Genomic DNA, 27,500 nt, shown 5'->3' on the forward strand with positions numbered 1-27,500 from the left:
AGAGAGAGAGAGAGAGAGATGGACAGACAGAGAGAGAGAGAGAGAGAGAGAGAGAGAGAGAGAGGAGACGAGAGAGAGATAGAGATAGCAGAGTGAGAAAGAGAGCAGTAGAGATCAAATAAATAATGATCAGGCCACAGAGAAGAGAGGAGGAACGAGAGAGAGAGAGAGAGAGAGAGAGAAAGAGAGAGCGAGAGAGACCGGCAGATCCTGAAGAGCCCACAGAGTGTTAATAACACATCGGCCACATGTACGCACACACACTGACAGACACACGCAACACACACTGGCAGGACACACACACACACACACACACACACTGACAGACACACGTGCGGAGAGAGTGAGAAGGAAGAAGTCCAGACGCGCGGCGGGCAGGTCGACCACGGTGCGCCGTGTGCCATGCCATGCCACCCCTGAGCCGCGTCGTGCCCATGCCCATTTACGGGAGTAACTCACTCAGGCCATCCTGCTTCCCTTCCAGGCGGGCTTCAGGGTGTTGTGTGTGTGTGTGTGTGTGTGTGTGTGTGTGTGTGTGTGTGTGTGTCCTTCCTTGTGCGCGCGGTAAAAGCCAGCGTGTGTCCCGACCAGCACACTGTAAAGGCGTTCCTAAACTAATAAGCTTCACCGGAGGGGCCGTCATTGTTTTAGGTATTTGAAGACAAAATACCGGAGTTATTAGAAATTCCAATGACGGGGTCGCCGCGCAATCCCGCCGCCACTGACGAATAAAGCGTGCGAGGAAACTACAAATAATACCGTGCTGATGCTACTGCTAATACAAGTTATTATTATTATTATTATTATTATTACACAGGGGGGGGTTAGGGTAACACCGGCACAAGTGCCAAGACCCAAAGGAACCAAGCAGCCCTTGTGGCAACAATGGCAACACCGTCTTGTGTCATTTTCTGACATGCTAGGACGCTGTGCACACAGGGGATAAATAAGCAGGAGAGGACGCCAAGATGGTGGACTCTCTGTCTCTTTGCGCTGTAGGCTGTAGACCCGATGAACTGACCTACTTCCCCCGGGGGGGGGCGTTTAGCCCACATCCACCCCCCCCCTCCCCCTCCCCGTTACGCACCTCACCTCACCCCCCGTGGCAGAACACAACACGAGAGGCACGTCTGAACCCGACTCCTAACGACCGCCCCCCCCCCCCCCCCCCCCCCCCCCCCCGTGAAGAAGACAGACCGTTGGGCCTCGCAGCCACAAACCATTACGGAGCAGCATTCCTGAGGCCCAGTGGTTCCGCTCAGCGCCGGCTGCTGATTTGTGTGTTTCGTGTCAAAAGTGTTTACATTCTCAAAAAGACAAGGCTACTAAACAACCTGGAGGCCGCGGCGGCAACAAGTGATTTTAATCTTCCCAAGGACCCTGCAACACACAAACCCGTAGACCACACAAACAAGACTTTGCATGCTTTCTTTTTTTTGTATCTGCCTCCAGACAGAAATTCCAAAACGACTGATTAAAGTCACCCCCCCCCCCCCCCCCCCCCTCCTACGGCCGTATTCTGTTAAGTGATGTACAGATTGGTGTACGTATAACATCACGTCCTCCAGTGCCGTTCATCCACTGCAGTGGCTTCTATCCCCGCGATCTGACACGCGTCTCAGCGGATCTACCAAGTGTGGTCCGCTAAGTGGGCGGATCTAAATACAGGTGGGGACACGCGCCCCAAAAGACGCAAGCGAGGACACGTTGAGATTCCGATCGCTCGGGAGGTACACAGTCACGCCCCGTTAGCGGTGCACGAACATGCATGCGTCCTGGGCCACCTGGCTACGTTTTCTCTGGAGGCACGGTGGCTATTAACCTCTTTCTATATATTTTATATTATATTATCTAATTTGCACGCGTCTTAATGTAGTCGTAGGCCTGAGAGTTTACAAGAGGAGTCAAGGACTTCACCTCTCTTGACACCTACTAAGTCCAAACGCTTTGAAACAAGTGGTTTCTTCCTTCACATGCGTACAGGTGACTGAGAACAGAACGTTTAACAGTCTCTGGGGACATACCACCAGTGTGACATGAATGAAATCTGGGCTTGTATGAGGGAATGTGTGTTGTCAGATTAGATCGATGAGAGATACACTATGCTTAATTATTCCGGCACGACCTGGCGGCAACCAAGAGTAAACAACATACCTCAAAACCAGAAACCCCCAAGACCGCAATAAATCTGTGGTGTTGCTCCATTATTTCCGAGACCGTTTCGGCCATGCGAGGTTCGTTTACAGCGCTCGGCACGCTCGACGAAGCGCAGTGTGAACGCTAAAGGCTCCCACATAGTTGGGCGTACTGCGAGCGGACCAATTTCCTACATTTCTCGTGCCAGTTTACTACATTTCCCACAATCCTTGCACACTATTTACACTCTTGTCCCGGCGTCGTCCACCGATGTCAAAATAAAGAGTCTAGGTTATCTCAGTTTTTTCCGAGATTTTTTAATAAAACTGGCAGTTTTATACATCAAACGATTAGCGATAGTAAAACTAAATTTAGCGCCATCTACCTGCCAAAGTTTTACCGGACCCAATCCTACCCATTTAACCATGATCCTGCCCTACTCTCTCTTGGCACGGAGTGAGTGTTCAGAGTAAAAATGCAGATCTGTGTCACATTTAATGCAGGTCGATGTCAACCAACACGCTGCTGAGGCAATCTTTTGTGTGACACACCAAGTGAGCGACGTGGACGTCCGGGGAGCTTTGCGCTTTGAGTATGCGCGGACCGTTCCACCCGACTATGTGGGGGCCCTAACCAAAACGTCACCCTCCAAATCGCACAGTCTACGGAACTATAGGTGTGAAAAAACACCCCGACTGCTGAACACTCGCTTCTATAGAATGATGCCCCATCACTTCCAGCAAGAAGGCTTAAGTAGCACCGTCCCACTGATCCATTCTTACAGTGAGAACCGGCCAATTCCATAGAATCTATGGAGGAACTGGGGGGGGGGCCGTGCCGTGCGTGATGATGGCGGCTAATCCATAGGTCTCGTTTCCCAGAAGGGGGATGTTTACTTAACCCTTTGTCTCATGGCTGTGCTCATTATACTAACACCAAGACAAGCAGACAGGGCCTAACGGAGGTCAGGCAGGAAATGGGTATTCGGATAGAGAGAGAGAGAGAGAGAGAGAGAGAGAGAGAGAGAGAGAGAGAGAGAGAGAGAGAGAGAGAGAGAGAGAGAGAGAGAGAGAGCCTCCATCATCAGCTCTTAATGGGGCTGCGTTTTGAGAGCCTCACTTCTAAAAGCACAACAGAGCGACCGACCGACACCACTTAGTCGACAGGGCAGACCCCCGCCGGGGATTTGGATAAGTGTTGCGTGAATTAAAAGAAATGCGGGCAGGGGCTTTGTTTTGGGTGTCGACGAGTTTTAGAAGGAATCTCAAGAATGTCGCGAGAAGGCGGCTAGGTGGTGCAGTGGGCAAGGTGCTCACCACCAATGCAGGAGACGCTGGGTTCGAGCCCAGCTCTCCGCATTGCTATCAGCTTGGCTGGTCGTTCATACTAACACAATTGGCAGTGTTAGGGGTGGGAAAGCTGATGGTGGCGATCGGACGTTGTGGACAGCGACTCCTACAGGTCGGTTGGTGCGCCTGCGCAGCAGAATCAGGAAGCGACGGGGGCGGCGTGCCCTCCCACGCAGACCCCCGACGCTGAGAGATCGCGCTGTGCAGGTGAAAAGATGCTACGGCTGCTTCCTCGAGTACCGGAAAGGACACGTGATGTAAGGCTTCGTCCACATTGCAGCCGGCTTGTGGGAGGCATGGCCTAACAGCGTTCGAGACAGGGGAGGGTAGAATTGGACGATACGAAAATTGGGGACGGGAGAAAAATTGAAAGTGGGAGAAAGAGTAGATAAAAAAAAAATTGCGAGAATACAGTCTAGGGGGTGAACGGGGAGAGGGAAGGAAAAATAGACCAAATCTGGACAGTGAAATTATACAGTATATCGTTAAGACTTGGTGAAAAGAAAATAAGTTTTAGGGAAAAGAAGTGAAATATTGACACTTCTTCCCCTTTTCCTCTGGTGTCATCGTTTTGACCAGGGGGGGCAGACCACTGCCATGAGGGGCTTCATCATGAGGGCGTGAGGTCAGTTCACCGGCAGCAGAGCCGGCCACAGTGGTCAGTCCGTCTGCTCTCCGAGATGTGGAGACCGACTGCTCTCTGAGACTTGGACACAAGTAGGTTCTCTCTGAGATGCAGAGACATACCATACCGGTCTCAAATGTTAACCGTGTGGTCCCTTGTGAATGATGCGGAGTCCAGCCTGCCACTGTGTCCACTGTCCCGTCTCACTCCACCCTCGCTTGTTTTGTTATTCTTATTCGTGACACTTTGTTCTATCTAAATGTTTAATGTGAGCGATTTGTGTAGTGTAAAATGTCCCTCTGGATAATTAAAGTATTTCTATTCTATTCCATTCTCCCTCCTCTTTTAGCCTGGGAGAGGGTGTGATGACCACAAAAAGGTCATCATAGCTAAAGGTGATCTTTGAAGTGACCAAAGGTCGGCCAGGAGGGAGAGAAGAGGAGGGGGAGAGCTACGAAAATGAAAAAACAACAAAACAAAACAAAAAGAAAAGGATGGAGAGAAAAGGAGAAAGACAATGGCCGGAGAGGCTCGGTAGGTCTTGTGGAGTCCTGATGGCGTCACCACCTTCCTGTAACCTTTACCAGTGACGGGTCCTCCTCGAAAAAAAGGCCAGGTCCCACAGGGGGTTCGGCTGCGCTAAATACCACCCCATCAGTCTTGGTCTTTTTTGGCATCGTGACCTTCTCTCACCATCAACTCCCGTTGTACCTCAGGGAGACGGCTGGATGAGACTGGCTGGCAGCCATCAGCTACTGGACAACACGTGTTACGCCACAACAATAGTCTTTACTTTAACCCTTTCACTGCCACACTACAGAAGGTTAACCCTTTACTATCACCCTGTGTGTGACAGTGAAAGGGTTAACCATTATGGTAGTGAAAGGGTTAACACTTTGCCGTTTTACATTTGCACTCTGGTTGGATGTCAAACTTCTTCTATGGCATCTCCCTCCCTCCAGGGTTCCCCACAGACATTGCAATATGAAATTCAAGGACTTTCAAGTACTTTTCTAACCACTATTTTTCATTTTAAAAAGGGCATTTAAAAAGGGATACAATTCACTTTTAAATTTAAATTTAAAAAAATCTGATCCAACATTTATGGCTTAAAACAAAGTGTGTGTACAAGCAAAACGTTCAATGTGAATGGTTGATTTGGATTTCAAGAGCTTTTTAAGCACCTTGTTAAAGGAACACTCCAACATTTTGGGAAATTAGCTTATTTGCCATCTACCCTGGAGTTAGACAAGAAGATACATACCGTTTTCTTCTCTGTGCATGCAGTAGGAGTAGGAAGACGTTGGGAACTAGGCTAATGGAGGAACCTACTTCCAGTGACTGACGCTAAGCTAGGCTAACGGTGCGCGTCTTCCTACTCCTACGTGCATGCACAGAGAAGAAAAAGGGTATGTATCTTCTTGTCTAACTCCAGGGTAGATGGCAAATAAGCTAATTTCCCAAAATGTTGGCGTTTTCCTTTAAATTGTTTTGCTGTTGTCAAGGAATTCCAGGCCTCGACTTTAAGGGCCTCCATCACTTTAAGCACTTCGAGGACCTCGTGCGAACCCTGCCCTCCCTCTCTCTCCCTCCCTCTGTTCAGTTTTCCACGGATAATGAGACCGAGAGTCTATTGGGTGTCCAGGACACAGGACACAGGCCGGAGGGGAAATGGAGCAATGAAAGCTGGGAGAGAAGCCGGTTCACCAGAGCCCTTCTTGAGCACATGATATTGCAACAATATTGCCCAAGAGGAGGACTCTGGAATCTCTTTAACCCTTTGTAAAAGGGTGTCTGGTGGTCTCCCCGTGTGGGATGGAATTCCCAGAACTGAAGATTCGACAGATGATGATGTAACAATGGCCACTGGTCACTGAAAGCTATGGAGGAGTTCAGGAATTTCAAGATGGAATTCGGAGAGAGAGAGAAAAAAGAAAAAACATTGACCCGAAGGGGTTCATCGATGTATTACTCTTTGTTAAAAGCGGCAGAGAGGTGGAAAAAGAGACTACACTTTTAGTTTACCTCAAGTACAATGTTTCGCTCAAAAAATTAAAAAAACGCAAACTCTGCATCATCATCTCACCCCAGAGAGGCAGCGTGGTGTTTAACGTCAAGTCAATCTTCTGTGGACTCCTCTCCTCCGGCCTGTGTGTGTCAGACAAGAGCTCTGAATAAACCGTCGTCTAACCACAAGATATCCTTCATATTCACTCCTCATATCCTCATACTCTCTCTACTTTCCATCTCCTATCTTCGCTGCCAAGCTTTGCAGGGGGGGGGGGGGGGGCAGCTGCAGGCTCTCACATTATCCACTCCTCCTCCTCTCCACTATCTCTCCTCTCTCTGCCTCCTCCACCCCTTCTCTCCACCTCCTTGTGCTGGACCGCAGGCTGTGGGGTCATCATCCCAGTCAGCTCTTCTCATCTCTCCATTCCGGGTAGTAGATTCTAGCCCCCCCCCCCCCCTCCCCCCCCCCCATGGCTTCCTCCCGCCCCCACGGTATCTCCTCAGGATGAGGCCTGAGAGAGAGAGAGAGAGAGAGAGAGAGAGAGAGAGAGAGAGAGAGAGAGAGAGAGATAGAGAGAGAGAGAGAGAGGAAGAGAGAGAGAGAGGGAGAGAGAGACATGCAGAGAGAGAGACATGCAGAGAGAGAGAGAGAGAGACGTGCAGAGAGAGAGAGAGACGTGCAGATAAAGAGAGAGAGAGAGAGTGACCCACTTCTCTCCTCCGGGGCGGAAAGTGAAGCGATAAATCACACACACAATGTGAACGGGAATGCACCGGCGGGTGAACTGTGTGAGCGCTTAGCGAGACGTGACCAGATACGTCAAACGTGTCATTATCCACAGCCACGGATGACGCCGTTGGCACATGCTTTGTTGGGAAAGCTGTGAGAAAAGGATCAGTCGATCAGTCAGTCAGTCAGTCAGTCAGTCAGTCAGTCAGTCAGTCAGTCAGTCAGTCAGTCAGTCAGTCAGTCGATCAGTCAGTCAGTCAGTCAGTCAGTCAGTCAGTCAGTCAGTCAGTCAGTCAGTCAGTCAGTCAGTCAGTCAGTCGATCAGTCAGTCAGTCAGTCAGTCAGTCAGTCAGTCAGTCAGTCAGTCAGTCAGTCAGTCAGTCAGTCAGTCAGTCAGTCAGTCAGTCAGTCAGTCAGTCAGTCAGTCAGTCAGTCAGTCAGTCAGTCAGTCAGTCAGTCGATCAGTCAGTCAGTCAGTCAGTCAGTCAGTCAGTCAGTCAGTCAGTCAGTCAGTCAGTCAGTCAGTCAGTCAGTCAGTCAGTCAGTCAGTCAGTCAGTCAGTCAGTCAGGCTCTGTAAATCACCTATATACGATCCTCATCCGAGCGCTACCTGTCAACGCAACCAGAACCACATGTCTGCAGGCTATACCCCCAGAGAGCGCGCAGGCAGAGACGCTACAATCTGTCTCTTTTATATATTTTCCTTTAACGACGATCCACCCTCCGTCCTAACCTCAAGGAGCTCTGCTCTGCCTCTTGTTTAGACCCGGAGAATCGGTAATGACAGTCCCAAGTGAGAGGAACACAGGGATCCGTGCCAGAGTGGTGAAGACGAGGGGGAACTTTGTGTAAATGGATCGTTGGTATATACGCTCCACTAATGAAGGACTTATTTTGGGGGGGCTGTAAACGCACCCTCGTGCTCCGCTATTATCATCATTATTTGTGAGGGCTGACGAGGGCTTCTTTTCTTCCAAGTTGGCTGCCTCTTGCTCAACCAGGTCCAGGCTAAGTGGAGCACCAGCTATAGGCCCGGGACACGGGACACTGGGGACCAGAAACATCCTGTCCTACAGTCCCCGACCATCCGCCCTCAGACGGAAAACACAAGATGTGGACACTTCTCTGGCAGCAGCGCGGAGCAGCCCGTTTGTGTCACTGACTGACCGCTACTCAAAAATGAAATAAATTAAATTTTTCCCATTCCTGAAATACACATTTGTTTTAGACTCAGGCGTGCAACTGGCTGTTTTTTTAAAGGGTTCCGCGCCACCGAGCCAATTCGGCATGAATAGAGTTGCGCAGGGCAATTACGACGTTGGCATATCAACGCGGTTATTCCTCCGTCGGCGGTGGGAAAGTGCGCGCGGTGTACGGACCACTTGGGTGGGTCCGCGCGGCGTGGAGTGAGGCCCTCCCTCTCTCTCTCTCCCTCTCTCCCTCTCCCTCTCCCTCTCCCTCTCCCTCTCCCTCTCCCTCTCCCTCCCTCTCCCTCTATCTCTCTCTCTCTCTTGCGACACCAGAGGCATTCTTCCATACCTTCGCCGGTAGCTTGGCAACCAAGGCTGTTCCCTACCCCTGGCTACATCCTACTCAAAGGACACCCCGCCCCCCAACCCCCCATCCAAAACCACCACATGGACTCCAGAACACACATTGAGAGGGGGGGGGGGGTCACTTACTTACTTAGGCCTTTAAATTCCCAAAGGAACATAGGCCATCGACGAAGCTTTAGAAAAGAGCTACACCCACTCCTCCATCCCACTCCATGTGGCTCAGGGATATTTTTTGCACTTACTTAACCCTTTCACTGCCACACGACAGAAGGTTAACCCTTTACGGCGACCGTCGGTTGTGTGATAGTAAAGGGTTAACTTTCTGTCGTGTGGCAGTGAAAGGGTTAACCTTCTGTGAATTGTCGCAGTGAAAGGGTTAACCGTTTTGGTAGTGCGGCGGTGAAAGGGTTAAGATGGAGAAAATAAGGTGCGTCATAAGGGGTTCGACAGCTCGATTTTTATAAAACATGGGGGGGTCGTTTCTTTACCTATGTTGGGGAACAGGGTTCAAATTGACACACCCCATAAGCAATTTTTTTACCTAGTATTATCTGGCTGGTTAATCTGTCTACATATGTGGTGAGGTGTAACCCGGTGTTTACCTTCTATTTTTTTTTTTTTTTTTTATGTTTTATTTCTTCTGTACAATCCTTGTCTTGAGTATACAATCAATATCTGTCCCAATTGGCTATATGTCCGAACATTTTTTTTTTGCCGTATTCACTGTAGTCTACGTTCAATACTTATATTTTCACTATGCAGATATGTGCAATATGTCTAGCATATATGTGTAGTTTGACCTACTGCTAATTCAGGACAACACGCAGTGGGGGATCGGTGAGGTTATAGTGGATTAAGAGAGGATGTGAGAAGAGTGGCCGTTTGCCCTGGAGGCGAGAGAAGTGCGTGGAGGGTTGTGGTTGCGACACCACTTATTATGAATAAGGCTGAAATTAACAGTAGCATTGAACTTGCCACCGACTTTTTGAAATTACATAAATATAATCTCTGGTGTTCCCCCGATCACCCATAGCAGTTCTTTCCATAGTTCTTTGTAGCACCCGTTTATTGCTGCATTTTCAATTCCAAGTTCAAGTTCAAGTTCTTTAATAGTTGTCATACAGAAGTACAGAATACTTTCATACAAAATGCTTCTTACTGTTACGCTCCAGAGACTGTGCTAGACAAGATAGTATCAAATAACATAATAACATAATATAGCATGAATTTAGAAGAAGAATGAGGTCACAGTTGTTCGGTATAGACATATGTACAATGTTCTGAGTTACCATATAATATACAATACACAATACTATGCAGTGTACTAATGTACAGTACTATCTAGTGCAAAGCAGAAATGGGATGAGGTACAATTTTAGGTACAATTTACAGTAAGGTGTACGAGTTGTAGTGCAATCCTTCATCCATAAATATAAAGTGTGGGGAGTGGGTGCTACAGTGTGTTTGTTTAAAGTGGGTGTGTGCTATAAAGTGTGTGTAGTGGGTGCTACAGTGTGTTTGTTTAAAGTGAGTGTGTGCGTGTGGATGTGTGTGCTATGTGTGTTTGGTGGTTGTTGTTGTGTAGTGTTCATTCATTGTTCGTTTAGCAGCCTGATGGCCTGGGGATAGAAGCTACTTCTGAGTCTTTCTGTGCTCGCCTTGAGACTCCTGTGTCGCTTGCCTGACGGCAGCAGTTCAAAGAGGCAGTTGTTCGGGTGGCTCGAGTCCTTAATAATTCTCTTAGCCTTCCCCTTGCAACGCTTGTTGTAAATGTTCTGGAGAGTGGGGAGCCCCCCTCCAATTGTGCGTTCGGCTGAACGTGTCACTCTTTGTAGTCTGCTTTGGTCTTTTGCAGTGCTATTCCCAAACCAGGAGGTGATGTTGCCGGTCAAGATGCTCTCTATTGTACATGAGTAGAAGTTCTTAAGGATCTTCTGGCTGACTTGGAACTTCCTTAGGCGCCTGAGGAAGTAGAGGCGTTGTCGTGCCTTCTTCACCACACTGTTAATGTGTATGGTCCATTTCAAGTCCTCGGATATGTGGGCTCCGAGGTACTTGAAGCTGTTGACTCTCTCAACCGGTGCCCCGTCGATGCTGAGGGGGCTGTAGTCCTTGACCCCCGACCTCCTGAAGTCCACAATCATCTCCTTTGTTTTGCTGACGTTCAGGGAGAGGCTGTTTTCCTGGCACCATCCCGCCAGGACCTTGACCTCTTCCAGGTAGGCCCTCTCGTCGTTGGCAGAGATCAGGCCCACCACCACTGTGTCGTCAGCAAATTTGACGATTGTATTGCTACTCCGCTGAGCCACACAGTCGTGTGTGTACAGGGAGTAGAGGAGGGGACTCAGAACACAGCCCTGGGGGGCCCCTATGTTGAGGGTGATGGATGAGGAGGTGCAGTTGCCTGCTCTCACCACCTGGGGTCTGCCAGTCAGGAAGTCCAAGACCCACTGGCAGAGGTCATAGCCCAAGCCCAGGTCCCTGAGCTTGGCTATGAGTATGGAGGGGACTATGGTATTGAATGCCGAGCTGTAGTCGATGAATAGCATTCTCACATAGTTCCCCTGCCTCTTGTCCAGGTGTGATGCTGCTGTGTGCAGCACATGGGATATGGCGTCCTCCGTGGACCTGTTGGGGCGGTATGCAAATTGCAGGGGGTCCATGTTGATGGGGAGGGAGGAGCAGATGTAGCCCTTTACTAGCTTCTCAAAGCACTTCATGGCTATGGAGGTGAGAGCTACAGGGCGGTAGTCGTTGAGGCAAGCAGGCTTGGATTTTTTGGGTACAGGGATAATAGTGGACTTCTTCAGGCAGGTGGGGATGACAGCCTGTTCTAAGGACAGGTTAAATATGTCAGTGAATACTGGGGCCAGTTGGTCGGCACAGACTTTTAGGACGCGGCCGGGGATGCCGTCCGGACCTGCTGCCTTCCTGATATTCACTTTTTTAAAGGTCCGCCTCACCTCATGCTCTGTTACCCTGAACACTGCGCCTCCATCAGCAGCCGACCCCCCCCCCCCCATTGCCGAGGCTTGTGAGCTGGTGTTGTTATTACCAGCATCAAACCTCGCATAGAAGGTATTGAGGTCGTTTGCTAAGGAGATGTCATTGTTCAGTTTGAGGGAGGCGCCTTTGTAGTCTGTCATCGTTTTGAGCCCCTGCCACATAGCTCTAGAGTCAGCTTGTTCAAACTGGAGTTCAATTTTATCCCTGTAGCGCCGTTTGGCCTCTGACACTGTCCTCCTTACGTTGTGTTGCGCCACCTTGTGGTCATTCATGTTGCCTGCCACTAGGCCGTCATTGTATGCTTTGGTGCGCTCTCTCAGAGCTTCACGGACGGATTTGTCTACCCAGGGTTTTTGATTTGGGTAAACTTTCATTTTGGTAGTGGGGATTGTTTCTTTCACCCTAGTACAGACATTCACCTCATATCAATGTTTTTATTAACATTCGACTGTTTGATATTCAAAATCACTCTTTTTCTCTTCCAAATTCAGAAAATGTTAATAGATATTTATTCTGACAGCCCTGACTGGCCAGTATGACTTACTACCATGTGGTCTTCACACCTGTATCACTGTACATATTAATACTACACATACGATTAGCGCCATTACTCATTAGTACTAATTTATATATTTTATATCCAGTTGAATCATCTGTACATTGTATATTACTATTGCACTTTACTGTTACATTTGCACTATGGTTAGAATAGATTTACCAAACTTATTTCCGTTGTACTGTACTTGTGCTGTATGATGACAATACATTTTAATCTAATCTAATAGGGTGTGTGTGTGTTTCTGTGCATGTGCGTTTTTGTGTGCGTGTGTGTGTGTGTGTGTGTGTGTGTGTGTGTGTGTGTGTGTGTTTCTGTGCGTGTGCGTTGCTGTGTGCGCATGTGTGTGTGTGTGTGTGTGTGTGTGTGTTTCTGTGCATGTGTGCTCGTCCACTCACCATGTCCAGCTCCTGAGAGACTCTGCGTTTGCGTAACTCCTCCATGCGGTCGGTGACGTCACTGAAGCAAGTGTTGTAGTACTCAGAGTACTCCTGCGCCAGGTCATCTATGTTGCCCAGAGAACCATCCTGGAGAGAGAGGAGAGAGGAGAGAGAGAGAGAGAGATTAAACAACAGCCTTTAGGACTCCTATATTTCTACTTGTCTCCCCTCTGTGGCCTCCATTTATGCCACACAAATCAGGCGGAAAGGGGAGGTGGTGATCAGTGACCCCTCTCACCCTGCTTACGACCTCTTTAACCCCCTTCCCTCTGGCAGAAGACTCCAAAGTCTCAGGTGCAGGACATCCCGTTTTAAAAACAGTACATATCCCGAGGCTGTCCGTCACCTGAACTCAAGTCCAAATGCACAGGCACTTTGTACCACAAGGGCTACCACCAGCCGACCGGCACTTTAAGGCAATATGCACTTTAAACTGGAACACTGAGCTATTTTAGGTACTGTAGCATTTTTTCTCTTTTTAATTGTTTGTGTAAAACTTTTATTGTGGGGATTGTATTGAATGTATTCTTGTGTTTTTATATTGTATGTTTTTATAATGTATGTACTGTATGTGCTGGCACCAAGACAAATCCCAATCAACCATGTGTTGAAATGGCAATAAAGTTTTCTATTCTATTCTATCCTGAAGTTCTGAACCAATTGTTATTTATTTTACTTGTACACTTGGGCAATACATTGATATTCATGGTTTATTGTCTATCCGTCTTATTGCATCATGGACCTGTGAACCGTGATACACAATCTTTGCGTCTAATGAAAGAAATGTTAATTGTCAGTTGGAAGATTCCTGGTTCAGTTTCATACAGTATCACACATCCTGATCCCATGTAGCCAGATATGATGATGAACATTCATTATCTGACATGTAATCTTTTTTTTATGAGCGGATATCATGATACATAAATATATATTTTAAAATATCTGAATATTATGATACTTTTTTGTGGGTTGGGTTTTTGCGTCATATACGCATCCGTTTTAGTCTCCGTTACTCATATATATATATATATATATATATATATATATTAAAGAATGCCCATTTTGCCCAGCCATAGCTCCATCATATCCATAGCTCAGTGGTCCCTCGGGCCTGGCAAAAGACCCAACGATCAAATAAACATCACCGTCACATTCACTAGTAATTAGAACCATATCACACGCCAACAACAGCCAAGCATGTAGTAAGGTAGATCAGGCATGCCAGTGGGATGGCACTAGGGCTGGGCGATTAATCGATTTAATCAATTAATTCAAATGAATGATTTAGGAAGATTTTGACAAATTTAAATCGATTAAAAAATAATAATAATTTCAAGAGTCACCTTTTATTTAAAAAGAAAGTGATGTTTGGTGAAAGTCAGATTTGCACTTTATTAATCCCAATAGGGACATTCATTCTTGTTTGATGATAAAGAGGCACCTTTTATTGGTTTTAAGTGAAGTTTGGTGAAAAAGCAAGTTATTGCACTATTAATCCCAATAGGGACATTCATCTTTGTTTGATCAAGAGTAACCTTTTATATATATATAATTATTATTTTTGTAAGTGAAGATTGGTGAAAGTTAGGTTTGCACTTCAATCCCAATGGGGAAATTCATCTTGGTTTGATTTGATTTCCTTGGCGTTTATAGTTTAAGAGAAAAAAATCGATTAAAATCGTAAATCGGATTTAAAAAAAAAGAGATTTTATTTTTAGGCCATATCACCCAGCCCTAGATGATGGCACCCATACGAACACCACTTCCCAGGCTGCCATCATGATCTATAGTATTTGCGACGCTAAGTGAGTGGAAGTGGCGACCACGACAACACCATGTGGGATGAGTTGTTCCATCAAAGATCTTAAGAGAAAGAATGCGTGTGTGTGTGTGTTTGTAATCATTGATGTGCGAGTGCATTGATGTCTGTTTATTGTGTACGTCTGTTTCATGTGTACGTCTGTTTTATGTCTGTTTCATGTACATGTCAGTTTCATGTGTATGTCTGTTTCATGTATGTCTTCATGTGTATGTCTGTTTCATGTACATGTCAGTTTCATGTGTATGTCTTCATGTGTATGTCTTCATGTGTATGTCTGTTTCATGTGCATGTCTTCATGTGTGTGTCTGTTTCATGTATGTCTTCATGTGTATGTCTTCATGTGTATGTCTTCATGTGTATGTCTGTTTCATGTATGTCTTCATGTGTATGTCTTCATGTGTATGTCTTCATGTGTATGTCTTCATGTGTATGTCTGTTTCATGTATGTCTTCATGTGTATGTCTTCATGTGTATGTCTTCATGTGTATGTCTGTTTCATGTATGTCTTCATGTGTATGTCTTCATGTGTATGTCTTCATGTGTATGTCTGTTTCATGTGCATGTCTTCATGTGCATGTCTGTTTCATGTGCATGTCTTCATGTGCATGTCTGTTTCATGTGTATGTCTTCATGTGCATGTCTGTTTCATGTGTATGTCTTCATGTGTATGTCTTCATGTGTATGTCTGTTTCATGTGTATGTCTTCATGTGTATGTCTTCATGTGTATGTCTTCATGTGTATGTCTGTTTCATGTATGTCTTCATGTGTGTGTCTGTTTCATGTGCATGTATGTCTTCATGTGTATGTCCGTTTCTTCCCTCTCCACTGGGACGTAGGCTACACATACCATTCATTCGAAGGCTCCCACCACAAGCGTGAAAACACGCGGACGTACATGTGGCAAACGTTCTGTTCCTTGCACATCATCAACCAAGCATCCCGTCTGCCCAGGGCTCGCACACTCCACACATACAGTACACACCATTCCAATAATAATAACCCTCTATAAACAGGTCTTTGTCGTGCATATTTTAGGTATTCATTTGTTCCTTATCAAATCCCCCCCCAGAATAATGGCTTTGGGCCACCCGAGGTCTTTTCCTGAGTCCATTCTTCATCGAGGGCCATATCAGGGATGCCCTTTACCTCCTCTCGAACATTCTCCAAAATGCAAACCTAAACACATTCTTCCTGCTAGCCGCCGTTTAGACCAGCGCAGTTCCGGCCTTTGTGTTGGGAAGACGTGTGTTTGGGACATTCCAAATAATAAAAATAAATAAAGATATTATGTCTTAAGACTTTTAGGTTGCAAATAGAAACCACCTCGAGTCGGTCAGGTCTTCTACATGATGCTACAGCTGCATCTAGGGGTTCTGCTAAAGCTCCAAGAGAATGTGAACACAAATGATATATAGCCTATGGATAAATATGAAACATGATAATGCTGTACTGTTATGGACCTTGGCACAGATCTTGTAGTTGTGGACTCTAGAGGACCCTCTCCTAGGGCTATTTCATTCCAGAAATGTTTTCGAATCGATTCCGATTCCGCATGGTGGTGGGGAACAAAAGTTTACTCTAGACCCGTTATTTATTTGTGATTCTTGATTCCCACGTTGACACACAGTGCAACAATATCCACATGCGGAGAATCAAATCCACAAACATCGGAGTCGGCTCCACTCCGGGGAGTCTTCCACAACTTGAGGAGTACATTTTCCAAAAATGCCCAGAATCAAAGAATCGATTCCCTTTCTTTGTGGAATGGACACACCCAGTCGTGGAGGTCTCCCTCCCATCTCCTGTATGGGTAAAAAAAAATTAAATGTAGGCCATTCTACGATAGGGCGATGGTGATCGCTAACTGGCTGTTGTTGAATATTAATGAGTGTTGATCTAATCTGTGCCAGGCAGACAGCTAGCATTGAGTCACTGTGTAAAGGGTCCGAACAGTCTCTCTCAGTCTCTGTCTCTCTCAACAGGCCTCACTATGCCAGTGCCAGGCCACAGATGAATGGGGCACTGTGGAGCGTGCCATCCACACACACACACACACACACACAGGCATGGGGGCTTCTTCAGACATGGCCCCACATCGGGGCGAGCACACGCACACTTAAACACGCACAGACACACACACACACACTGAGGGGCTTTCAAAAACAACATCGAGGGACCAAAACAAACCCACAAAAGCCAATTATCCATACATCCAACTCTGTGGGCTTTTGAGAGTTAGAGGAGGAGGAGGAGAAAAAACACACAATAACCGGTTCTCCATCAGAGCGTAATGGGACTTTCCTCTTTTTAACTTAACAAGACCCATATTCTCGCTCCTCGAGATTCAAAGTCGATCTTTCGATCTTTGGAAGTCTTCCATCCGCCCGCCCTATTTTACTGGAGAGCGCAGCTCGGCTCCGTCCAGACATATGGTTGGAGAGACGGCCAAGGAGAGTCCCAGCGGGAGCGCTCCTCCTCGGGGTGGGCAGCCGCAACGCCCGCTTCCCCTCCCCGCTCCTCCTCACCCGCGCCCTTTACAGCGCGCTCTTATTGAGAACAGGGTTACAGGTTGTTTTAATCACCGTAAACAAAAAAACACACAGCAAGCTGACGCAGGCTATTCTCGCGTCCGGGGGGGGGGGGACACAATCCGAAACCCTATCTTACTCTCTCTCTCCATCGTACTCTTGATTGACCCGAGGATGGTGTGATGCCGGGCTCTTAGCGGTGACGGATTGGTTTGGACGTGCCATGGTAGACCTTTAGAATCTATAGGCTAATAAACCTCACCCTTTGTGACTGATGTAATGAATACCGGCTCAGCTATGCTGCACAGGTAAAGCTATACGCCGCTGTCAGCCGGCGTGTAAAACGAGCTCTCCCTACTCTCTCTCTCCCTCCCTCCGTCTCTCTGTGTGTGCGCTTACATGTGTGTGCATACCTGAGATTCCTCCCCTACCATGAGCTCATGGTGTTCCTATACACAGCTGCCTCAGCCGGGACCATGCCTGGAGGAGGGGCCCCACCCCCACATCAACACAAAGCACATGCCCACACAGCTCCTTGTAAAAAGGCATATGACCTGACCTATAGTCCTATTGGATACATAATACCCTATATGCATTTGTGTCTGTGTGTGTGTGTGTGTGTGTGTGGGGGCCATGGAATTTGTGTGATAGATCAAGAGCGCGACGTGTACAATTCCTGTGTATAAATAGACAGACCGATAGAACCACGTGAGGAGGGCATGATGGGGGAGGACTTGGGTGGGGGAGGCCTCGAAGGAGTGTTGAAGATGAGTGATTGGGTGTTTACGTTTCAGAGTGAAGCAGTGTGTGTGGTGGTGGTGTATATGGGAGAGAGCCTGCGAGGGTCTGACAATGGTCCACATGGCAGGCTGGGGGGGTGGTTGGATGAGAGAGGGGGTGATTTGTGGCATGCTGACTTGGGGAAGCCGTGGGGGGGGGGGGGGGGTCGAGGAGGTAGGATGACATCTGGAGTCCGGGATGCGTCTAGTTTTTTTTACCATTTCCAGTTCCGCGTTCGCCGATCTGATTGGCCACTGACGTTTCTGGTCGTGTGACATCTGCGCCAATCGTGTGACGCCTGTTTCTATCACTGGTTAAGCTTAGGCGACTCTTTCGAAGTTGGTTAAGGTTAGTTTGTCTTAGAGCAGGGCAATAGAACACCAGCCCTGATTCCAAACTCTAACCTTAACCAACTTCGAAAGAGTCGCCTAAGCTTAACCAGTGATAAACTAGGCTGTTCGAGGCGGAAATGGGCGCAGAAACAGGCGTCACGCGATTGGGCGCACATGTCACATGACCAGAAACGTCAGTGGCCAATCAGATCGCACCAGAAACGTCAGTGGCCAATCAGATCGCAGAACGCGAACGCGGAACTGGAAATGGTTGGTAAAAAAACTAGACGCGTCCGGGATGAGATGCTTTTAAACGGCAGCCTTTATCCGACAAGGAACCGATGGAGTGAGAGAGAGGTCTTGAATCCACCGGTCGAGTGTCTCCGTCTGCCCACGGCGCTGGCCGGGGCGTGTCTGCTGCGTCAAGAGGAACGCGCCTCCGACCCTGCGACGAAATCCCCCCGTCCTAAAAATTGTCCCGTTAACAGCTTGCGTGCGTTATCCAATTTAGGAAACGAATGAACACATTAGGGAAACTATTTGTCGAGGAATCCTTGCTCGGTACAGCAGGCCCAACAAATGTGTATTTGTGGACGAAGACCTCGAAAACAAGAAAACAATTGTTGCAGCTGATGCAACGGCTCTCTCTCTCTCTCTCCGCCCGCGGGGCGTGCAAGGCGTCAACACCAGAGTGAGTCCGAATCAGGTCATCATGTAAGAGAAGGATATGAAACAACACCCTGGCCCGTGTGTGTGTGTGTGTGTGTGTGTGTAGGTGTGTGTGTGTGTGTGTGTGTGGTGTAAATGTGTGCCTGAGTCAGTGTGTCAGCTTTCAAGAAAATGAAATTCCAAGCATTCTCCTCGACAACGTCCAAGACATGGTTGTTCTCTCAGAATGGCTATTCCTGCTTTCCTTTTCAGCTGAACCCGACCAGAACATGGTGACTAACAGTCTAGTAGGCAGCGATGGAAATTATAGTTATTATTATTAGTACTTTTACTCAAATACTGCACTTAGGTGCAATTTTGAGGTACTTTTAAAAAGGTAGGTAATTATTTAGTATTTTCATTTCTATACTTTAAAGTAAAAGGAAGTTGGAACTGTGTACTTCTTCCACCACAGATCACACGTCGGCGGTGCGGTCCCACTTCACGCAACGACTTCAAACAACAGCTTAAGAGGAAATGCTGTTGTTAATAATGCTATTGAGTTATTCCCGTAAGCACACACTTCCAAGCACCGACGTTCCCAAAGTCCGACACTACTGTGAAACGATTGAGCGAGTAGCCGGCAGGTGGTTTTTTACACATGACGGGACAAAATGCTGCCATTGACAGAGACCATGTGAATGTGCCAGTAATGTGTGATGATGCATCAACGCTAACTGAACCATTATCGAGACATTGCACGTCTCATTTACTCGGAATTCAAGGGAAGTAAAAGGGGAATGTGGCGCTGATTAACACCCACGGCGGGATTCCAATATACAAAAAACGCCCCCGCGGAGATGAGCCAAGTTATTTCTGCCCTCCGGATGGGAACGGTGGCTGCGTGGACGACGTAAAGGCGTGGGCTCCCCACACCCCGCGTGAGACGGCGTGGTTGAGAGGACGAGGAGGGTGGGAAAGGCATTGAGGCCCAGTGACCCCTGTTCGGTTAATCAATTAGCCATAGCATTCCTATCATTCTCACCACCCTGGGTGTTCACAGACACCGTCGCTTTGGTGAGAGGTCAGTGGTGTGGGGGCTTCATTCGGGCCCAGCGTGAGGCCTAACCTACACAGACGGTATTCGTGAATCGGAGCACTAAAATGGGTACATTCTGCCCCAGCAGCACTGACTGCGTTTCATTCTGCATGTAAACCTGACTCTGGCCAGTAGGGGCGGGACAAAAGAATAATGATTCTGCGTCACATCGTCGAACTTCCTCTTGTGAGACACGTTAGCGATACACTGGCACCCAGTATCAAAATATACATACCGGTACATATATATAGAATATATATCACCTCATGAACACCTCATATATATATATATATTAAGGCTGTTTAAGGTACAAAAAGAAAATTGACAATCATGTGATTAATCGAGTTAAATATTTTAATCGATCGACAGCACTAATATATATACAGTATGAGGTGAATAGACTGAAAAGTAAACATTAAATTATGCAGTTTTTAAGATAAGTTATTCCTTTATTGATCCCCTTGGGGAAATTCTGGAATTGTTATTGCAGAATCGGTAACAACGTTTTCCGTTGGGGACATAATTAATAGTTAATAATAATCAAGTTGCGGTCAGTGTTTGTTAAAGAGGTAGATGCAATTTGTTGTACATTGTTTCAGGTACAATCGCCCAGTTTGTGATGTACACTAAAAAGATCTGATAAGCATTCATGTCAATTCTGTGAATAAATACATAATTCCATCTTTTTGCCTTTTTATGGGTATTTTTTTCTTAAGATAAGATGAGATAATATATTCCTGTATCCCGTTGGGGATCACAGATATTGTGATGAATCATAGATAAAAAAGAATCTTGCAATATATTGATTATAATCACAGATATCGGGGTATCGTGATATTACCGTTATCGAGGGGCCAAATTCATTACAGTATCGTATCAGGTATGGTGAGTAACTCGTATCGCCCCACGCCTGCTGGCCAGTAGGGATGGGTACCGAATTCGGTACTTTTGAGGTACCGAACCGAAACACGTCGGTACTACAGAGTATCAATTCAAGTGAGATACCGAGAAAGAATTAATACATTTTTTTTTACCTTTTTTCTTTTCATGTCAACGTTCACACGCACAATATATGCTTACCTAGGATTTGACTTGATTCAACAACAAAGCAGTCGGAGCAATGGCAAGCCGAAAACGGTCGAAATAGTTATTTGAAGTTTGGATTTTCTTTTACGACTGAGGTAGGTCAATTAAAATTTTTGAGACTAAAGTACCGAAAAAAGGTACCGTTGGGTACCGGTATCGATTCACAGGTACCGGTACCGTATCGGTTCAAATGTGAAAGGTACCCATCCCTAAGAGTCAGTCACTGGAAGTAGGTTCCTCCATTAGCCTAGTTCCCAACGTCTTCCTACTCCCACTGCATGCACAGAGAAGAAAAAGGTATGCATCTTCTTGTCTAACTCCAGGGTAGATGGCAAATAAGCTAATTTCCCAAAATGTTGGGAGTTTTCCTTTAAAGAAAAACGGGATGCAGGCACAATTCCTCCGCCCCCAAAAAGGACCAAACAGCCAGGAGGAAACATTTAGTGCTGGCAATTATTGTGCTGGGGTCACAGGCTGTGCCAGTTACGGGGTTTGTTCTTTTTGGGGGTAAATGTGGTGGAACACATTTGTGTTGTTGCCGGCGGGTAACACCGCGGCACGCATCTGGAAGTTTCACAGAACAAATCATTTTAGTTAGCAAGTCGTTATTTCTGTCACTTTCCATGAAGACAATCTCAAAGTGACGGTACTCTACGGCTGAACGGAATGCTGAAAGGAAGCACAGTTACTCACTTTCACACTAAAGGCCTTTTCTATTATAAAGTTATTTATAAAAAATAAATCTTAAAAAAATAAATCCATTTAGCAGCATGCCATGCAGCAGGGCAGAACTCATCGGCTCACCAACCTCTTGGGACCTCGTCTCGCGTGCTTAGAAATCGCTTGCCAAGCTGCAGAGCTAATCTCAATCGAGTTACGTTCAATTCACGTCGTCCACGACCACGGAATCATGCTACTAGATGTCGCGCACTCTCAAAGAAAGTGCTTGTTTGCCGTAACGAGCCGCGCAGGCATTCCAGGAGGCTGAAGACCATTAGTGCTGCTGTGCTGCCTAACATGTTTGTTCTGCTCCAGAGCTTTAGGTACACATTCCTGACAGTGCCGTTTGTCATACTGGGGGGGGGGGGGGGGGGGGGGGGGGGGGGAGAGTTCGGTCACGTGGGGGGGGGGGGGGGGGGTCGAGATGTGGTGTACATGGCGGACTATTGTTACCGGGGCTATAGCCTTGTGACCGGCAGTCCTCCGGGGGACGGGGGGGACGGTGACCACGGACGACAGTAGAGTCACATATCTGATGTAACGCAAGAGTAGTGTTGTCAAAAATATCGAAAAGTAAAATACATATCGATTCTGAATATTTTAAACGGTTTCGATAATCATTTCCCGAAATATCGATATTTCATTATTCATAAAAATAAAATAAAATAAATAAGGAAGTTGCATTGTTCATTTCAATACCTGTAATAGTACAGTAGTCCACACACACACACACACACACACATGTGCATTCAGTTAAGTGGGAATATGACTGTAATAACAGTTCAGTTGGTCAGGTACATGCAACACAGATTACAGTGTTTACATCCGTCTGTTTGAGAAAATACCATGTTCTGCAATAAAAATGATTGAAGTGAGATGCACAGTTATTTTTAAATGTGTGATCTAAAGATAAACAAAGGGTTTTAAAAGTGTTATGTTTATCTTCTCTTATAGTACCAGAGAGAAGCTGAGGAGAATCAACCAGCAACAAAAGCAAAATTTGTTAAAAAAAAAATTATTATATATATATTTATATATATATATATTTTTTTTTGTATCGAAAATATCGATAATATCGATACTTTTCAAGGTATCGTATCGAAGTCGAAATTCCAGTATCGTGACAACACTAAAAGAAAGGCGAGAGCGGTGCGATCGCTTGTTGCAGCAGGAGCGCAGGACGGGCTGCTGAATTGCCACCCACTCCATTATATTGTATTGCATTGTACTGGGGGGGTTCCACTCGGGAGTGGAGACAAATAGTGATGCTGCACCGATGTGAAACTTGTGGCCGATACCGATAACCGATATTAATATTGCTGCTCTGGCCGATACCGATATTTACCGATGTCGCGATATCTCTGTATAGAAAACACTTTTTTATGATAATCAAATAAAGAGCTATTTTCCAAAACGCATAATTTTTTTACCTTTGTAACTTATTTTCAGAAATGACTGATATTTTGAAACTATTTGAGGCCAAAACATGTTAAAAAAAAATTAAAAAAAAAATTAAAAAAATATAAAAAAAAAGGATATGTGTAAAAAAACGGCCATATCGGCGGCCAATATATCGTGCATCACTAGAAACAAACCAACAGATTTCTCCCGTTTCCTCCTCCTGAGTCATGGATACATCATCAGGGGGAAAAACCTGAGCCGCGAGAGACCTGCCCGGCGGTGCGCGCGTTTCATCATGAAAGCGGGGGGGGTTAAGAAATCCCTCCACCCCCTCCTTCGACCCCGCCGTCCCCCTGAGGCTCTTCGCGCAGCCAGGGCTCAGCTCGGCGGTGGAGGAGGAGGACAATGGCCTTCTGCCCTCCTCCACCCGTGTCCCCATCCCACCCACCCACCCACTCACTCACGACGTCAGCACCTATGCGGCCCCGCGGCCTGAATGGAGTTTCCTGGCCTGGCTGGATGTACGACCTGCAGCTGCACCTGAGGATAACCAGGGGTCATAGATCCGGAAGGAGAGGCCAATGATGATGAAATGTGTCGGGTGAAGAAAGTAATACGAGAGAGACAAGTATACAAGAAGAAGCAGAGGAGGGAGGAGGCGCTAGTCATTTGGGTATAAATCCACAATGGTATCTTCTGCGAGATGTTTCCGAGAAGATAAATGTTTAAAATGCAATGGAGGTCTGGCTGAGGGAAGAAGGGCTGGGACAGGGGCCAGACAGGGAGCGCTGCTTGGGAAGAGGGGACGAGAGAGGGAAGGCTGCTTGGGAAGAGGAGGCCAGAGGGAAGGCTGCTTGGGAAGAGGAGAGGAGAGGAGAGAGGGAAGGCTGCTTGGGAAGAGGAGACGAGAGAGGGAAGGCTGCTTGGGAAGATGAGACGAGAGAGGGAAGGCTGCTTGGGAAGAGGAGGCCAGAGGGAAGGCTGCTTGGGAAGAGGAGAGGAGAGGAGAGAGGGAAGGCTGCTTGGGAAGAGGAGAGGAGAGGAGAGAGGGAAGGCTGCTTGGGAAGAGGAGGCCAGAGGGAAGGCTGCTTGGGAAGAGGAGAGGAGAGAAGAGAGGGAAGGCTGCTTGGGAAGAGGAGAGGAGAGGAGAGAGGGAAGGCTGCTTGGGAAGAGGAGACGAGAGAGGGAAGGCTGCTTGGGAAGAGGAGACGAGAGAGGGAAGGCTGCTTGGGAAGGGGAGACGAGAGAGGGACGGCTGCTTGGGAAGAGGAGACAAGAGAGGGAAGGCTGCTTGGGAAGAGGAGACGAGAGAGGGAAGGCTGCTTGGGAAGAGGAGACCAGAGAGGGAAGGCTGCTTGGGAAGAGGAGGCCAGAGAGGGAAGGCTGCTTGGGAAGAGGAGGCCAGAGAGGGAAGGCTGCTTGGGAAGAGGAGGCCAGAGAGGGAAGGCTGCTTGGGAAGAGGAGACGAGAGAGGGAAGGCTGCTTGGGAAGAGGAGACGAGAGAGGGAAGGCTGCTTGGGAAGAGGAGACGAGAGAGGGAAGGCTGCTTGGGAAGAGGAGACGAGAGAGGGAAGGCTGCTTGGGAAGAGGAGACGAGAGAGGGAAGGCTGCTTGGGAAGAGGAGGCCAGAGAGGGAAGGCTGCTTGGGAAGGGGAGGCCAGAGGCCGCGGCCCACACCCCCTCCAGAAGGGCATCCTGAGGATATCCGTCTGTGAGAGGAGAGGGGGCTCCGCCAGCGTTCTGCCTGACCTCAACAATGAGCCTGGCCAGGGAGGGGAAACACAGGAGCATAGCTGCTCCAAGTCTGACCCGGGTCTACCAAGTCACACCTATAGGCTCGTCTGCGTCACGATATGGCAAAGTCAGCCAAAGATTGGCATGGTTGTGATTTGAAGTACTAGACAAGCTAGCTTCTTTGGCTTAAGCAAGGCTCGACAGTGAATACCAGTCAGCGCTAAGTGTTACATGGGCGAAAACAAAGTGGGACGTTGCCTCATCTAAACACATGTTTAGATGAAGACAATGGTCTTCTTGTCTCAAGAGCTATTTCTAAGCAAAGCCTACACAGGGTAAATCATTGTCTGTTGTGTATAATCAGAGGCTTCCAAGAAGGACAAACTCTCGCCCAGTGTGTAAAACATTAGACAACTCTTTTTCAACAAACATTTTTATTTTTTATTGCACACAGTAAAATAAAGCCTTAGGTAGCCTTGGCTATAATTATTAAATATTTCTATAACACTGTACATGTCAGTTTCGGTTTGTGAATATAAAACATGTCTTGCCTTAAGCCGAATACCAGAGTGGCAAGATGCTTGTAATGATGTCATCAAGAGATTAAATCCTGAAGCTGCTCCAATAGACAGTGAATTATGGAACAACTTCTAGGACACACATTTGACCAGCTGCAAAATGTGTCACTTGATGACATCACAAATGCAAGTCTTGATGCTCTGATTTCCATCTTTGGGGGGGGGGGGGACAGGCGACAGTACGTTAATAGATATTGACGTAACTGTCCAAGATCAGTACAACTACAGAGTGTAGATTCAGTGTTCTGGTGGGTTTTTGCTTTAAAAAGGTGTATGTGCGCGTGTTCTGCGTACAATTAGTGGTAGGGTGGATCTCCATAACTACACACACACACACGCTTCAAAAACCACACACACTAGCATACCTCGAGAGCAATTTTCCATCAGTACACCTTTATTGTGGTTCGGCAAAAACTTCATTTAACATTATAAAGAAACAATGCTAAACACCATAAAGAGGCAAAACCACACGTCTCCAGAAGAACACTGGATCGGAACCAAACCTAAAAAAAACCAAATTAAAACATAAGGCGGTGGTGGAGACATACAGCTATACAGCTCCGGTTCCTCTGCATGTTCCTACGTCTATCCGACTCTTTTTTAATTGTCTCGGGGAGGCCGTTTACTCGGTTTGGACCGCAAATAAAATGACTGGCTCACTGAGGTATTTCGTATTAAAGCACAGCTCTCCCCAGGCTGCTGAGTAGTATGGTAAACCACAGAAACAGGGACTGACTCAGAACAACACCTCGGGCCATACGTGTCTACCTTTGATTTACAGTTCACCCTGATGAATGTCATTAGGGAAAGCTCAAACGTATGCAGATGATACACGGCTATTCGATTCAGATTTCTCTCGCGCCTGCCGTACCGCTCTAATACTGTTACTCGCGAAAATACGTGAGTGAGTTACCATAACATCAGAGTTGTTTCATCGCTCTCTATAGCGCTCAGATTTGGCTACATGCCGAGACAACACAAGCCATCGCCCAGAGGGTCAGGTAGAGAGATCTTGACGAGGACAGATGTACGCTTGTCCTCGCATGTATGGAGACGAGTGCAAACACACACACACATCTGCAACAATGCTGCTGCAAAAGGCAGGGAGACAAAACCCAATTCCAAAGGGCATTCTCATTTAGGCCCCCCAGCTAAACAAAAGCCATTGAAAAGCATTACATTAGTACAACAGCTAGCCTATATATAGCATGGCCGTTCTGCTGGCAGGGAGATAGGAGTCCATTGTGCTGGACCGTAACCATTCACTCCACAGGTTGCATAAACATTGGAGACTGGACTTTTTTTTTTGTTTTACAATGGTTTCCACTGAGATAATGGTGTTGAAAATGTTATATGTAGCTGTTTACAAAATATGACTTCTGTCTGAAATGAATAAGCACGAGACTCATTTGCATTTGTCCTATTGCGTGGCAAAGGCCATTTTTGGACAAATTTTTTATATATATAATCTCGTAGGCCGTTGGTGGAAACTGGCATCTTCTAAAAAGAAGACTTTAGTTAAAGCTAAGGAACATGACGAAACCGTCCTCGACTAAAGAAACTCTTAAAGTCAAATAATAAGTCAAGGACTTTGTTGATTAACCCGTTAGTTGATTTAATAGACAAATTTGAACTTGAAAAGCACTTATTTTAGTAACCAAAAAATCGAACCAAGAGAAAACTAACAAAGGCTTGGTCGACCAAGACCAAACAGAGCTGTAAGTGGTATGTTTTTCTTCAAATAAGTGTTAAATAGCTCTACATTCCAACAGCCATCACTTATATAGTGTGTTTGGTCAGTAACATGGGTCTCCCAGTCCCCCCACTCTGCAGTAAACATAAAACACATTCTTCTTCATCCAATCAGGAGAGAACCCTAGATATTTTTTTTTTACTTATTTCAAGAAATCTTCCCAAGCCAAATTAGCTTACTACACTGGCAGATTGTTTTACTTGTTTCAAGCACATTTGTTTAAAACTAGGTATTCATTTTTTTTAGACTATTTTACTAGTGAGAGTTCTCTCTCCTGATCGGATAAATAAATGGGAAATGTATTTTTGTGTTTACTGCAGAGTGGAGGAACTGGAAGACCCATGTTACTGACTGACCAGACACTATAATACCAGTGATGGCTGTCGGAATGTAGAACAAAAATATCACTTACAGCACCTTTAATCTTTTAATCAACTATGAGGAGGCACCCTAACTGAATGCTGCGGTCTGTGGTTAATTTCTCTCATGAAAACAATACTGTAATTTTAAAAGAAAAGAGGGGGGAAAAAAGCATTCATTAATGTCAATGGAGGCGCCATCCAAGCCTGTGTGCCAGTGTGTTCGTCTTACAGCCAAAAGGGATGGATG

General features: G+C 46.7%; 1 protein-coding gene across 1 annotated transcript in view; it reads right to left on the reverse strand.

Moving 5' to 3' along the window:
- Positions 1–27,500, reverse strand: part of LOC311228387 (SAM and SH3 domain-containing protein 1-like) — a gene marked incomplete at its 3' end in the record, with an annotated part of 31,356 nt that overhangs the window by 1,108 nt on the left and 2,748 nt on the right. The window contains exon 2 of the mRNA XM_084314294.1: positions 12,368–12,496. Coding sequence (XP_084170420.1) covers positions 12,368–12,496 — 129 coding nt within the window. The remainder of the gene's footprint in view (positions 1–12,367; positions 12,497–27,500) is intronic.

The sequence above is a fragment of the Notolepis coatsorum genome, assembly GCF_963971535.1.
Source record: "Notolepis coatsorum genome assembly, chromosome: 5".
NCBI lineage: Eukaryota > Metazoa > Chordata > Actinopteri > Aulopiformes > Paralepididae > Notolepis > Notolepis coatsorum.